Source organism: Lissotriton helveticus, chromosome 5_1, assembly GCF_964261635.1.
Source record: "Lissotriton helveticus chromosome 5_1, aLisHel1.1, whole genome shotgun sequence".
Taxonomy (NCBI): domain Eukaryota; kingdom Metazoa; phylum Chordata; class Amphibia; order Caudata; family Salamandridae; genus Lissotriton; species Lissotriton helveticus.
Genome location: NC_136065.1, coordinates 603,540,119 through 603,553,456, shown reverse-complemented (window position 1 = coordinate 603,553,456; position 13,338 = coordinate 603,540,119). Strand labels below are relative to the sequence as shown.

Genomic DNA, 13,338 nt, shown 5'->3' with positions numbered 1-13,338 from the left:
GTTTTCGATGTAGATGTGCCTAAATTTGCTATGGGAAATTGCATAGGGAATGCTCATTTTTCTCAGCCCACGCTTGACGAATCACCCCGAAGTCTTTCCAGGAAGGTGCTGAGGTGGAAGGACGGGGGACGACACCAGTATTGTCATTTGAATTATCATCAGTGATGTCATCAATTAAGTCACTGAACTTGTCATGAGTTATGCAATATGCAAGGTAATACACAGTGTATGGCTGGGATGCAAGTTATAATTAGTTCAGTTAAGTACAACTTGGACATTTTTATGTTTTTTTTCCATTTAAAATGTTATGTTTTAACAGACAGTTCCATCAAACTATAACATCATTTTAGACTTTGTTGTTTCAGTGGATTGTTAAGGTTTGTTTCTTAAAGTTAAGCAAGGTATTTTTACTGTACATAACTACAGATCTTATTTCTACCAAATTATTAACTTTCAACTGAACTCAAAATGCCAACAAAGTAATTCAGTGGGAAAATCTACAGAGAAACCAAATCTACACCAAGCTTTTTCTTTGGCCAATAAGAAATATTTACAATATTTGCAAATTGCTGGCAAGGGATTGACGAACTCAGAGGCCACATTTTTATTAACACATACCCTGCTTTCCCTTTAACCTCTGCACAAATCCTCGAGTCCACTTCTTGGGAGCCATATTCAGAGGGATGCCCGACAGTTCACTGTTGATGTACAAGGCACACTGTAGCTGTAGGAAGTCCCAGTCCTCTATTATCATCTGTGTTTTAGCTCCTGTTATCCGATGCTGGAAACAAAAAGGGATGAGCAGAGTGGTGAGCTGCAAGAATAACTATTTAAAATACATCAAAGAAATATTCCTTACTACTTATGAGATGTAACGATATTCAATACTTAATCCCAGGCAGTGTGCGCTCCACTCTTAATTTTACTTGAAGGCGTCTGCGGCTATCCATGACCTGGGCTTTATGCATGTTGAGGCAACAAATTCCCAGACACAACCGTGTACAGTCTAAGGAAGTTGGCAATATTATGCAATTTGATCGCTCATCAGAGATATTGGTGGGGCTATATATCCCAAAACGTGAATTGCCTTAAATATGCTTCTGGTTTCCAATAATTGACTTTCAACAGCATACACAGAGGACTAACTACTAAGTATCATTGTGAATAAATTGTGGCTGTTCAAGGTGCCGCAATGAAACCACTAGGAAATGAAGCCTCTGACTACAGCAGGAAATATAGTGCGCACATGTGAACAAATCCACATTTGCAGAGTTTAAGGGTAGTTCAGACTCCAAGCTATTTCACTGCCGTACCACTCTGCCAACACAGAAAACCATGGTGTGGTGTTTCTGAGAAGTGGAGGCATGCTCAACTAGTTTATTTGTAAACTCTTAGCTCAGTCCTAGGAGGCTATGCCTTACAGCAGTCAAGCTTTGACAAAGGAACAAGTGTAAAGCGTTAAGAAATACCAAAACACCTGAATAGGAAGAAAACGCGATACAAAAAAAATCCAACACCAATTTATATAAATTGGTTGTATTTGTATCTTTAAATAGACACCTCAACAACAAACATCTACTGGAGGGATTCAGGGATGGAAAAAGCTACTTACCCAGCATGCATTCGTTCTTGGCATGCAGAGCTGTAGATTCACATGCTTTGCATAAGTCTGCCATCTAGTGATGGGTTCGGATGTTTGCACTTTGTTGTTCTTCGAAGAAATCTTTTCCAGTCACGCGGTAGGGGACTCCTCATTTCGGTGATAGTGCGCATGGGCATCAACTGCATTGTTGAGATTGTTTTCACGCAGAGGGTGAGAATGAAGTTAGCAAGAGTAGAATAGAGATGACCATGCATATGTATCTAAGTAAGATAGTACTAGAACAGGTACAGGTACCCGGAAAGGTGGATGGGTGCATGGGAATCTACAGCTCTACATGTCAAGCACAGATGCATACTGGGTAAGTATCCTTTTCCGTTCGAGGCAAGTGAGCTGTAGATCACATGCTTTGCATAGACTATACTTATTTTTTAGAACAATGGTCCTTGGGTAAGTAGTTCAAGGGACACATATAGACCTGAATAGGTACTATAAACATTCACTGTCCAGCCGGACAGCGAATTTTTATTGTGCAATATAATCAGAAAATAGTATGCATGGGGAGCAACAACAAAATAAAACTGGACACAATCCTGCACCCGATCTGGGAGAAAGAGAAAACAAACATAAAACATAAAACTTAAAGGGTTTTCAGGCAACAATAGAGCTATGGTAGCTTGAAATAATTATAGAGTCAAGCAAGCTAACCAACACAGCAACCACATTTTTTTCATGCAAATCGCAAAACAGTGGTAATGAATCATTTGTCGACGACGTTTCGATCCTAAACTCTTAGGATACAGGGATCATCATCAGGACTATGGAAATAAAGTGCCTGTATTTAACACAATGCCTCGTTGCAATGATGACTAGGTACGAGGGAGCAAGTTCGGTAGATGAAACGGCAGTCAATACTGGTAAAAGTGAAGGATTCACTTAAGGAACTTCGATGCTGGGGGAGAAACGGGGCATCTGTTTCTACTACAATTTCCTCTGAGAACTGAGTTCCTGCCATCGTGCACACGGAACCATAGACGCATCATCGTATACTTCCACTGAGCATCCAGGAGCCAGCTTCCGATTCTCGCACACGCTCCATTAGCCACTTGGAAATTGTAGAAGAAACCTCCTTTTTTGGACCCATTTTGCCAAGGATATTAGCCTTTGTTGTCTCTCCAAAGTAGGATACACCTTTGTAAAGATGACTTCAATGCAGAATAGATGATTAAAGTTTATCTTTAATGGTCAGAAGTAAAGAGACCTCCAGCTCCTTCCACAGCTTCTTCTGTACTGTCTCCTTTTCAGATCATAACATTCTAAGCTCCTAGCAACTTGCTCACAATTCCATAAAGCATAGATCCCTACACATCTCCCCCATTACAATATCAGTAAAGAAAAATGTAAAATAAACAGAAACAAAAGACAATAGTATATTACAAATACAAGGATAAAGCGAATAAAAATAAAAATGACAATTATGGGGCAGTACATTTTGCAACATTGCCACAGCTCCAAGCAGAACCATCATTTAAGATGAGAACATTCTTTTTTACAAATTTCACTTGTTTAGGTTGTGAGTATTTACTATCCCCTTTGATTACAATACCACTTTTTTTTGTCACAACCCAATCACCAACTTTTATGTCTGAATCGCTCACCCTCATTCTTAAATTATACGAATGTGCAGAATCACACTGTCTTTTATCAACTCCATCTTTCACACTTGAACAGTCAACCCAAACACACTCTGTTCTTCAGCCAACCCGGAACCTCCTTCAGACCTGGCTCACGCCCCTTCAGATAAACAAATGGAGAGATACCAGTGACTGAATGCGGAGTTACTCTATATGACCAGACCATCTTCTTAAGCTCCTCAGACCATGCTAGACCATTAGCCAAAGATAACTAAATGTTCTCCATCAGCAATCTATTAATTCTTTCAACAAGACCATTGCCTGTGGCCTAAACAACGCGACCTTCTCATGACAAATTCCCATACCATCCAACAATTCCTTCATCTCTCTCGAAACCAACTGCACACCATTATCCGATATCAAAGTTTTCGGAATACCCTGGTTTAAAAATGTTCTTTCCTTAAAACTTATCACTCTTCTAGTGTCAATGCTTTCAGTAGACTCCATTACAAACCACTTTGAATGATAATCCACAAGGACCATTATAAATTTATTCCGAGCACCCAATTTTGAAATCGGACCTAGGAAATCAATCGCCAGTTTTTCCCAGGGACGTGTCGGAAAATCAACGCAGGAAAGAGGAGGTTGCCTGATTATTTTCGTCTTATCGCTTCCAGCACACGCATGGCAATTCCTGACCAAATCATCTATTTCACCATCCATGCCCGGCCACCAATATGATTCACGATCCTTCTTTTAGTCATGTTCCTTCCCAAATGACCTTCGTGCGCTATCTTCATGATTTTGGACCTAAGATTGCACGGCAGCACCAATCTGTTCCTCCTCCACAGCTTACCCTCAGAAACACTCAATTCAGCTTCTACATTAAAAAAACCTTTCAGAAGAATATCATTAGAGGATTCCCTATGTAGAAAAGTCCGCCCATAACGCACCGGATGCCCAGGCTGCTGGTGCAGGGCGACTCTTAGTTCCCATCTTGAATAATTACCAAATAAAGAGACGGGCGCTGGAGGCAGGAAAACAAGAACAGAGTTTATTTCTCATGAGGAGAGCATGTCATTTGGGACATTCGCATAGTGTCTTCGGGAGGTGCTCTAACAAGTTTTTCTGAGGCTTCGTCTTTTATACACAGGTTTATGGCACACACATCCTTCATTATAATCAAGACATTGTGAAGTGTGAAGATATTCCAACACGTGGCTACAGTAGGGGCCCTTATCCTCCATACAATAGGAGGGGCTGTCACGCAGCTGAGTGTTCTGCTGATTCCTTTGGAATGTGTGAGCCTGATCGAATCTCAGGGGGTGGGGTGGTCATGATCAATAGTGGCTACTTTCAAGAGAGGCGAGTGCATACAGTAGTGGGCAATAAACTGTATCCTCAGGCTAAGGGATGACCAGCGGTCCATGTAGACAATTAGGTTCGGAGGAAGAGGTCATCAAAGGAGGGGTATTCATTGAGGGACAGGAGGTGTTGGTCAGGCGCGGGGTGCGATTCTCAGAGACAGAGTCATGCGGGAGGGGAGGGCTCATGACTTGTGCATGTGAGAGCGGGGCAGTCAGGGAGCATGGGGGAAGCTTGCAGGGTCAGGGAAGTGTGCCTATGATCGATCGTGAACAAGGAGACCATGATACCTAAAATGGCTGTCGTGTACGTGTGTGCATGGGTCTATGCTAGTGGGATAACACAGTCAGTGTTTTAGCGATATCCGTTCTGTTTACAACAAGGGGTACAGTGAACACAAATGAACGCCGCTTATGTACATACACCTTGCTATTTTCAACACCTAGACCATCCCCCAGAAACATTTTCCATAACTAAAGGAATTAGCTGATCATCTGCCATGGCACTCTCCCACTCTCCCTTATCAAATGCTAAGATTTCATCACAGCTAATCACTGGGTCATTGATTTCTGACTCACTGAAAACCAAATCTCCAGGCATTCTAGACAGTCTGCAATGACATTTTTCTCTCCCCTCATATACTCCATCTCAAAGTTGTGCTCAAGCATAGATAAAATCCAATTCGATATTCTTGGAGTGACATTGCCCTCCAAACCTCTTCCTCCCTTGAACAAATGCACAAGGGGCTTATGATCTGGCCGCACTCTGAAAGGTAAACCCTAAAGAAAATACCTGAAGTGTTTAATTCCCCATGTACAAGCGAGAGCTTCCCTCTCTATAACTGAGTAAGAAACTTCGGCACCTTGAAGTCTCCTTGAGGCAAAACCTATAATTCTTTCCACACCATCAGATATCTGAGAGAGCACAGCTCCAATTCCCACAGCAATCGCGTCAGTGGTAACTAAAGTTTTGGCCTTAACATCAAAGTGACCTAGAGTAGGTGCATGAAGAATTCCTTCTTTCACACACTTGAAAGCATCCTCACAAGCTTGATTCCATTTGAAAACTACACCATTCTTCATTAATTGCCTCAAAGGCTCAACTACATCCGAAAACCCCTTACTAAACTTTGAGCAATACTCAGCTAATCCCAAGAAGGATCTTAGCTGATCTTTAGTTGCTGGCGTAGGAGCATCGTTAATTGCAGAAATTATACTTTTTTTAGGTTTAATGCCCAGACCAGATATTTCGTGGCCCAGATATGTTACATTATCTCGCTTCAACTGGCATTTTTCTTTTTTTATCGTTAAGCCATTACTTTCCATGTGTTCCAAAACTTTTGTTAAGATCTTATCATGATGATCACAATCTTTCCCAACTACCAATACATCATCCTGAAAACATAAAACGTTGTCGATACCAACCAGAACTTGCTGCATCACTCTTTGGAACACCGCTGAGGCCGACGCCAAACCAAAAGGCATTCTGCAATAACGAAATGCCCCCAGCGGTGTTACAAACGAGGTAAGATGCCTTGACTTCTCATCCAAATCTATTTGGTGGTAGGCTGCAGACATGTCAATTACACTAAAAAGCACACCTCCACCCATTGCACTTAACATTTCAGAGATGTTAGGTAAAGGTTGTCTATCAACCCATATATATTATGGGGCAGTACATCCTCGTCGCCAATGTAAAGATGACTTCAATGCAGAATAGATGACTAAAGTTTATCTTTAATGGTCAGAAGTAAAGAGACCTCCAGCTCCTTCCACAGCTTCTTCTGTACGGTCTCCTTTTCAGATCATAACATTCTAAGCTCCTAGCAACTTGCTCACAATTCCATGAAGCATAGATCCCTACACACTTGTTTTCCTTGGTGTCCAGGAGAGCGCCTAGAAAGAACAGCCAACAGGATGGTTGCAGAATCGATTTCTCTACATTTAAAGTGAGGCCTAGTTTCTTGAATAGTTGCAGACAGGCTTTGGTGGATGCCCTTTCTGCTTTGTAAGTGGGGGCCTTAAGACGCCAGTCGTCTAGGTAAGGACAAATTTGATGATGTTGTTGCCTTAAATAAGTTGCAACTGGCGCTAGACACTTCGTGAAGATGCAGGGATCAGATTTTAGTCTGAAAGGTAGGACGCAGAATTGAAAATTAGTGTCGGGCACTGTGAATCTTAGGAATTTTTGGAGCTTTTGGCATATGGGTATATGAAAGTATGTGTCCTGGAGGTCCAGAGACGCCATATAATCGTTTCTGTTGAGGAGGTGTAGCACATCTTGAATAGAGATCATGCAGAACAATTGTTTTTTGAGGAATTTGTTTAAGTTCCTTAGATCCAAGATCAGTCCCCACTTCTTTAACTTCTTTCGGATCAGGAAGAAAGAGGAGTACTAACCTGTTCCTTTTTGCTTGAGAGAAACTCGTTCTATTGCTCCTTTCTGCAACACGTTGGTTACTTCTATCTTTAAGAGATGCAGGTGCTTTTGAAAGTGGGGCAGAGGAGGAGTAGGTGGAGGGATCTTTATAAATTTCAAAGAGTGTCTGAATTGGATTAGATTTTGGACCCATCTGTCCGATGTTAGACCCTAACATAATAAATAATGAGATATTTTGCCGCCCACCGAGGAAGGAATAGACAGGATAGAGGCAGACAGCTGTGAGAGGTCATTGGCGGCGACCGGTCTCCTTGCCCTGGCGTCCTGATTTTCCTCTAAAGGAAGCTTTGTTGTAAGTAGCCGCAGACGGTTGGCGGAGAGTAAACTGGGGCCCATATTGTTGAATAGAGGAAGAATAGGCTGGGTAACGAGATTGTTGGTAGCCTCCTCGGTACGATTGGTAACCTTTTCCTCGGGAGCCATGAAAAGGCATTTTCCTGTACCGTAAAGTACCTAAAGTCCTAGCCGTATCTGTGTCTTTCTTAATAGCTTGTAAAGCTTCATCAATGTGGCTGCCAAACAATTCTTCTCCATTATAAGGTAGATCGATAATCTTCATTTGTACTTCAGGTGGGAATGAAGTGGCTTTCAGCCAACCTTGTCGCCTCAAGATGGCCGTTCCCGGTAGCTGCCGGAAGCCAGTGGACGCTACAGCCAAAGCGCAGTCTATTACTTCAGAGGCGGTCCGCTCGCCTTCAAGGAGAATCTTCTTAGCATCCTCCTTGTCCTCTGGTGGAAGTCTGTCCAGGAATGGTAACCAAAAAAGGATACCGAGTTCCCCGGGGATCAAAAGGAGGTATGGGAGAATGGAGACAAAACTAAACTATAGTCAGGGAACTGGGTGTTCCCTTGTTGGAACTAAGGGACCTCACACACCCAGAAATCTAGGTGTCATGCTTCATCATTGGTCCCCTGCTCCTCGTCAGACTGGCGCTGCAATGTCTGACGGGCGCCGTAGGCGCTCTTTGTTGGAGATCTTTTGTTCCAGCCAATAGTTTGTATGCATGTGAGGGGTCTGGTGGTGGTGTAGTCGTGAAGGGAAAGTGAGGTTTAAAAGGAGGTGAGTCAGTCCACAAGGGATTTTATTCGGGTGGCTGACTCCCTTATTAAAAGGGTGGGAGGGGAGAAAGAAACTGTTTGATTGACAGCGGACTGACTCAACCCTCTAAAAGGTCGACATGTTTCATGCCTGTCTGGCAATTCTTCAGGACCTCAAAACAAATGTACTACACAGTGAAAAAGGAATAAGGTAAAAAGTTAAAAGGATACAACCTCACTGGGTCTATCAGGGAGCAAGCCAACAGGTCCTACTCTAAGGGGGAACCCTACAATATAACCCTGGAGGGCCCCGCAGTCTGTTCCCGTGGGGCTGTTCGAGGAGGTTAATACCTTGGCATCAAACAGCAAAGGTGGAAAGACCTACCCCCCACGCACGGCGCTCCGACCGGTAGCGCGAAACAGTCGAACAGCCCCACGGGAACAGACTGCGGGGCCCTCCAGGGTTATATTGTAGGGTTCCCCCTTAGAGTAGGACCTGTTGGCTTGCTCCCTGATAGACCCAGTGAGGTTGTATCCTTTTAACTTTTTACCTTATTACTTTTTCACTGTGTAGTACATTTGTTTTGAGGTCCTGAAGAATTGCCAGACAGGCATGAAACATGTCGACCTTTTAGAGGGTTGAGTCAGTCCGCTGTCAATCAAACAGTTTCTTTCTCCCCTCCCACCCTTTTAATAAGGGAGTCAGCCACCCGAATAAAATCCCTTGTGGACTGACTCACCTCCTTTTAAACCTCACTTTCCCTTCACGACTACACCACCACCAGACCCCACACACGCATACAAACTATTGGCTGGAACAAAAGATCTCCAACAAAGAGCGCCTACGGCGCCCGTCAGACATTGCAGCGCCAGTCTGACGAGGAGCAGGGGACCAATGATGAAGCATGACACCTAGATTTCTGGGTGTGTGAGGTCCCTTAGTTCCAACAAGGGAACACCCAGTTCCCTGACTATAGTTTAGTTTTGTCTCCATTCTCCCATACCTCCTTTTGATCCCTGGGGAACTCAGTATCCTTTTTTGGTTACAAGTTATCTGGACATATACTCTGGACCCCGTAAAAAACTGTCCACACTGGTTCCTTCCTTTGTACTAAATGTCCAGGAATGGTGTCATATACGACCACATTTGCCAATTATAACGGCCCAGTAAAGACAAAATTTGCAGCACGTACTATCAGGGCAGACAGACGAAAAACGCTTCCCGATGTTGTCAAGTCTTCTGCCTTCTTGATCGGGAGGAGCGGTCAGAGGAGCTGAAGGATTCTTAGATAGTCTCTGCACTGCTTGCGAGATCACTGAATCTGGTTTTGGGTGACCTATTAAGCAAGTGGGAGCGTCATCCAGAGCTTTATATTTTCTGTCTAGCCTTGGCAACACAGGTGGAACAGTAGCTGGATTTTGCATTAGTCTCAGTCCTTCTTTCCAAATGTAATCAATAAGAGGCATAGATCTTACCTATTTTTTGTAAGGTTCTTTAAAATCATATAGAAAACAATCCTGTGGTTGCACAGGCATTGGTAGATCAAAGCGTTTTGCCGCTATCTCCAGAAGATTATGGAAACCCCCAATATCTTCTGGAGGTGAATCCGCTTGTGGGAGAGATGGATATGCCGGGGTGAGAATAATGTAGGAATCCCATTCATCCTGATGAATCTTTCCTTCTTCGCTTTACATTTCCCCTTCAGAAGACGATAACTGTTGCACAGGAGCCACTTGAGGAGAACAATGAACAATTGGGGACCCCAGTTGGAGGAGAGCGAGCCCCTGCCTGTGGAAGAAAAGGCAGGGAAGGAGAAGGAGCTTGTTGGATACTCTCCTCTGGAGGAAACCTCCTCTTATAGTCTGCCAGAATAAATTGTAAATCAGTCATCATATTTGATGGAAGGTACACTATGTCTTGTTGTTGATATTGCTGCTGTGAATGGTAATACTGATGACCATAATCCTCGTCATCATCAAAATCTTCCTGATATTTGACATTAAGGTCCGATGGGCTTAAAACTGCCCCAAAAAGACTATTGTCCTCAGATCACTCTTCCTCATCTTTCTCTTCCAGAAATTGGGATAGCATAACAGCTTGCACCTGACTAGGTGAAGTTAAAGCTGGTGTCAGTTGAATTTTTGCAATTTTTCTTTTCTTGTCGACGGTGTCGTGGATGAGCCTGTCGACGATTACTGCTTTACGGCCAAACCTTGGATAGTCGAAGGAATCTCCTTCGTTGACTAGGGCTGTTTCTCCTGGTCCATCGAAGGAATTGCCTTCATCAACAACGAACAGTCGGAGACAGGGATTTTTATCGACGGTAATTGAGTGGATACTGTCAATACCGCCGATGACACTTCCGCTGTCGACGATGGTCGCCCTGTCGACGACAATGAAATCAAGGTCCCTGTCGACGAGATCGACGACGAGAGCTGTGTCATAGACAGATGACCCGTCGTTGGGAATTTGCCTTTCAACGACGATGATGACCTCGATAAAACAATCTGCTTCATCGACGATAAAGAAGTTGTAGACATGGCACACAGGTGTGCCATGTCAACTCTTCACTTTGTTCTGCACCAAAACACGCAGCCTGCAATGGCAGTGTGTAACGGTACAGGGCCTCTAATGGTGGCACAATAAGTGCTGCTGCCCTTGGAGGCCTTCAATTGTCACAGTGCTCTTGGCACTAATGGTACCTTTTACAAGGGACTGACATGTGGTCAGAGAGGTGCTAATTGGTAGTACAAGATACAGTTTTGGGAAAGAACACAGGGCCTGGGAGCCTGATTAGCAGGGACCCAGGGCAAAAAGTGTAATTGTCGGGGGGGGGGGTTACTACAACAGAAACCCAGCTTCCTACAACAAGTAACTTGAAAACCGCTATAAGGGCACTCTTGTGGGGATCAACTTTGAAAGGAAGCCAGTCAGAGGGATCAATATGGTCCAGCTGAAGAGTTACCTCGCCAAAAAAGCTGTCTAAAGACCAGTCCTGGGGTCTAAGGGTGAACCGCCATACAATTCAATGGTCTCATCCTGATGAAAGGGATGCAGGATGCTGAAGATGCTGAAGGATGCGGAGCGGTGTCTCGTATCTTTCTGTGGCCACTCCTTGGTCCCTGTAGCTGTAACAGGGAGACAGCCAACTGACTCTTAGAGTCCCTTTCTCCATCTGGGGCGACTTTTCGGGATACCAGAGACACAATCCTTTCTTTGATACCCCAAGGTGCAAAAGAAAGCAACCTCTTTTTGCTGGGTCCAGGGTACAGCAGGGCAGTCCTTCTTCAGTCCTCTCTCCAGTCCAGACATAAGCTGAGGTCTGGATGCCAGGGGTGCCACTTTTATGTCTGTCTCTTGCCCTCGGGGGATGTGGCAACTACTAGCCAATGGGCTACTAGGTCTCCTCCCACCTAGCGATTACTTCCTGCTAAGTGTGGCATCTGGCTAGCCCAGAATGCACCATTCTGCCCACTCACAACATGGCATATTCATTCTCTTGGTGCGAGCAGCTTCCTAGCCCAACCCAGAGGTGGGACTCCCTGAAGGCTACATGTCCATGGAAAAACTAGTTTGGCAACAGCTTCTTCCTCTCTGTCCGAGATGCCATTTCTTCTCTTAAAACAAAAGAGCAGACCCCCTCATGTGAGACTATAATATACACTTCAAAAGGGGCTTACCCTTAAAAGGTTGCCTTTTGGGCTCACACCCTCTCTGGACCACCCAGCGAGGAGGAGGGTCACACCTCCTTTCTCGAAGGCCCTTTGTTCTCCTTCCGGAAAGTCGTTCACATCTCTCCTCAGGAAGACAGAAATGTATTTCGAGGACAGCAGCTTGTGAACGAGAATCAATGGAAAGTTTGGACAGCTTTCTAAAGTTGCCATTTGTGCAAAATTTAAATTCAACTTGAGCAGCAAGTCGGGTTTAATGCAAAAATTATTTTGATACCTTGAAGTACCATAGTTAGTAGACCAATTAAAAAATTACCACTGCTGGATTGCGTAGGAAAGTGCTTCTTTTTGACATAGTCGCCCCCTCTTTTGCCTGGTACTGATGCATTTTTGACTGAACGTGCACTGGGCTCCTGATGACCAGGTCCCCAGTGCTCTATCCCTAAAAAAAGGTAAAATTGTCTAATTGTGTTACAATTGGAACACACTTTAATACCCTTGTAAGTTCCTAGTAAATGGTACCACTGGATCTAAGGCATGGGTACAAAAGAGGGTCCCTAAGGGCTGCAGCATCTATTATGCCACCCTAAGGGACCCCCACACAAATTCCATGCAGATAGCCATTGAAAACACAACATGGAACACTCACTGTGCGCCATGTCAAAGTCACTGCATGTAATATCAGTAAGTCACCCCTAAGGCAGGCCTTGTAGCCCTAAGGCAGGGTGAATTATATTATCTGTGAGGGCATATCTACATGAGCAGCTATGCCCATGTGCTATCTTTTTCAATTACTAGATCGTACAAGTGAACAGGGACGCCATCTAAGTACTAAGGCACTGGTCATCATGAGTTTCCCAGCTATATGATAGCTTCACTGAAACCTATCTTGTTTGGTATAAAACGTCTTTTCTTAATAAATTTGTACTGTTAACAGTACTAGATTTTTTACGACATGCGCCTAGAGGGCACCTTATAGGCGTCCCCTGAAAAACCTACCAGTGTCTAGTGTGCTGGCTCACTGGTATCGTCTAGCCTGAAACCACAGACAAGTTTCTGACCCCCTGCAGGTGAGTGCCCATGCTCTTGGAGGTCAGAAACAATGCCTACACCGGAGGAAGGTGTTCACACCACCTCCAACAGGCTAGCTAGTGATTTAGGATATCAAGGCCAGGGGCTTCAAAGACCCAGCCACCTTTGATACATGACCATGGATTCCCCCAGACCTGGGAGATGCAACCCCTGCCCTGAGGCCCATTTGGCACCAGGACAGGCAGGAAATTAGCTATGCAAGTAGGTGTGTTGCACCACCTGGCTAGTCACACCTTTAAGGTAAGCTTCCTGATGTGCTCCACAAAAGAAGGGGTTCATCATCTTGTTTTTGGCGGAATTAGGAACTCTGGGACGGGGTTATGCCCACTCCCCACAGGAAGTGGTTATATGGGGGGTGTAGTGACTACAGGTGTAAGTAGCCCTTTGGCTACTACTCTTCACTCCTCCTAACACCCCTACATTTAGTATTTAAGTGGCCCCCTGACACCAGGAACTCCAATTTGTCTGCCTGAAAGCAGAAGGAGGACAAAGAAGAGT

General features: G+C 44.3%; 1 protein-coding gene across 2 annotated transcripts in view; it reads right to left on the bottom strand.

The window, feature by feature from the left end:
- Window positions 1–13,338, bottom strand: part of POLR3A (RNA polymerase III subunit A) — a 284,112-nt gene that overhangs the window by 185,681 nt on the left and 85,093 nt on the right. For both annotated transcript variants that reach the window (XM_078642965.1, XM_078642966.1), the window contains exon 7: window positions 619–781. In XM_078642965.1, the coding sequence (XP_078499091.1) occupies window positions 619–781 (163 nt within the window). The remainder of the gene's footprint in view (window positions 1–618; window positions 782–13,338) is intronic.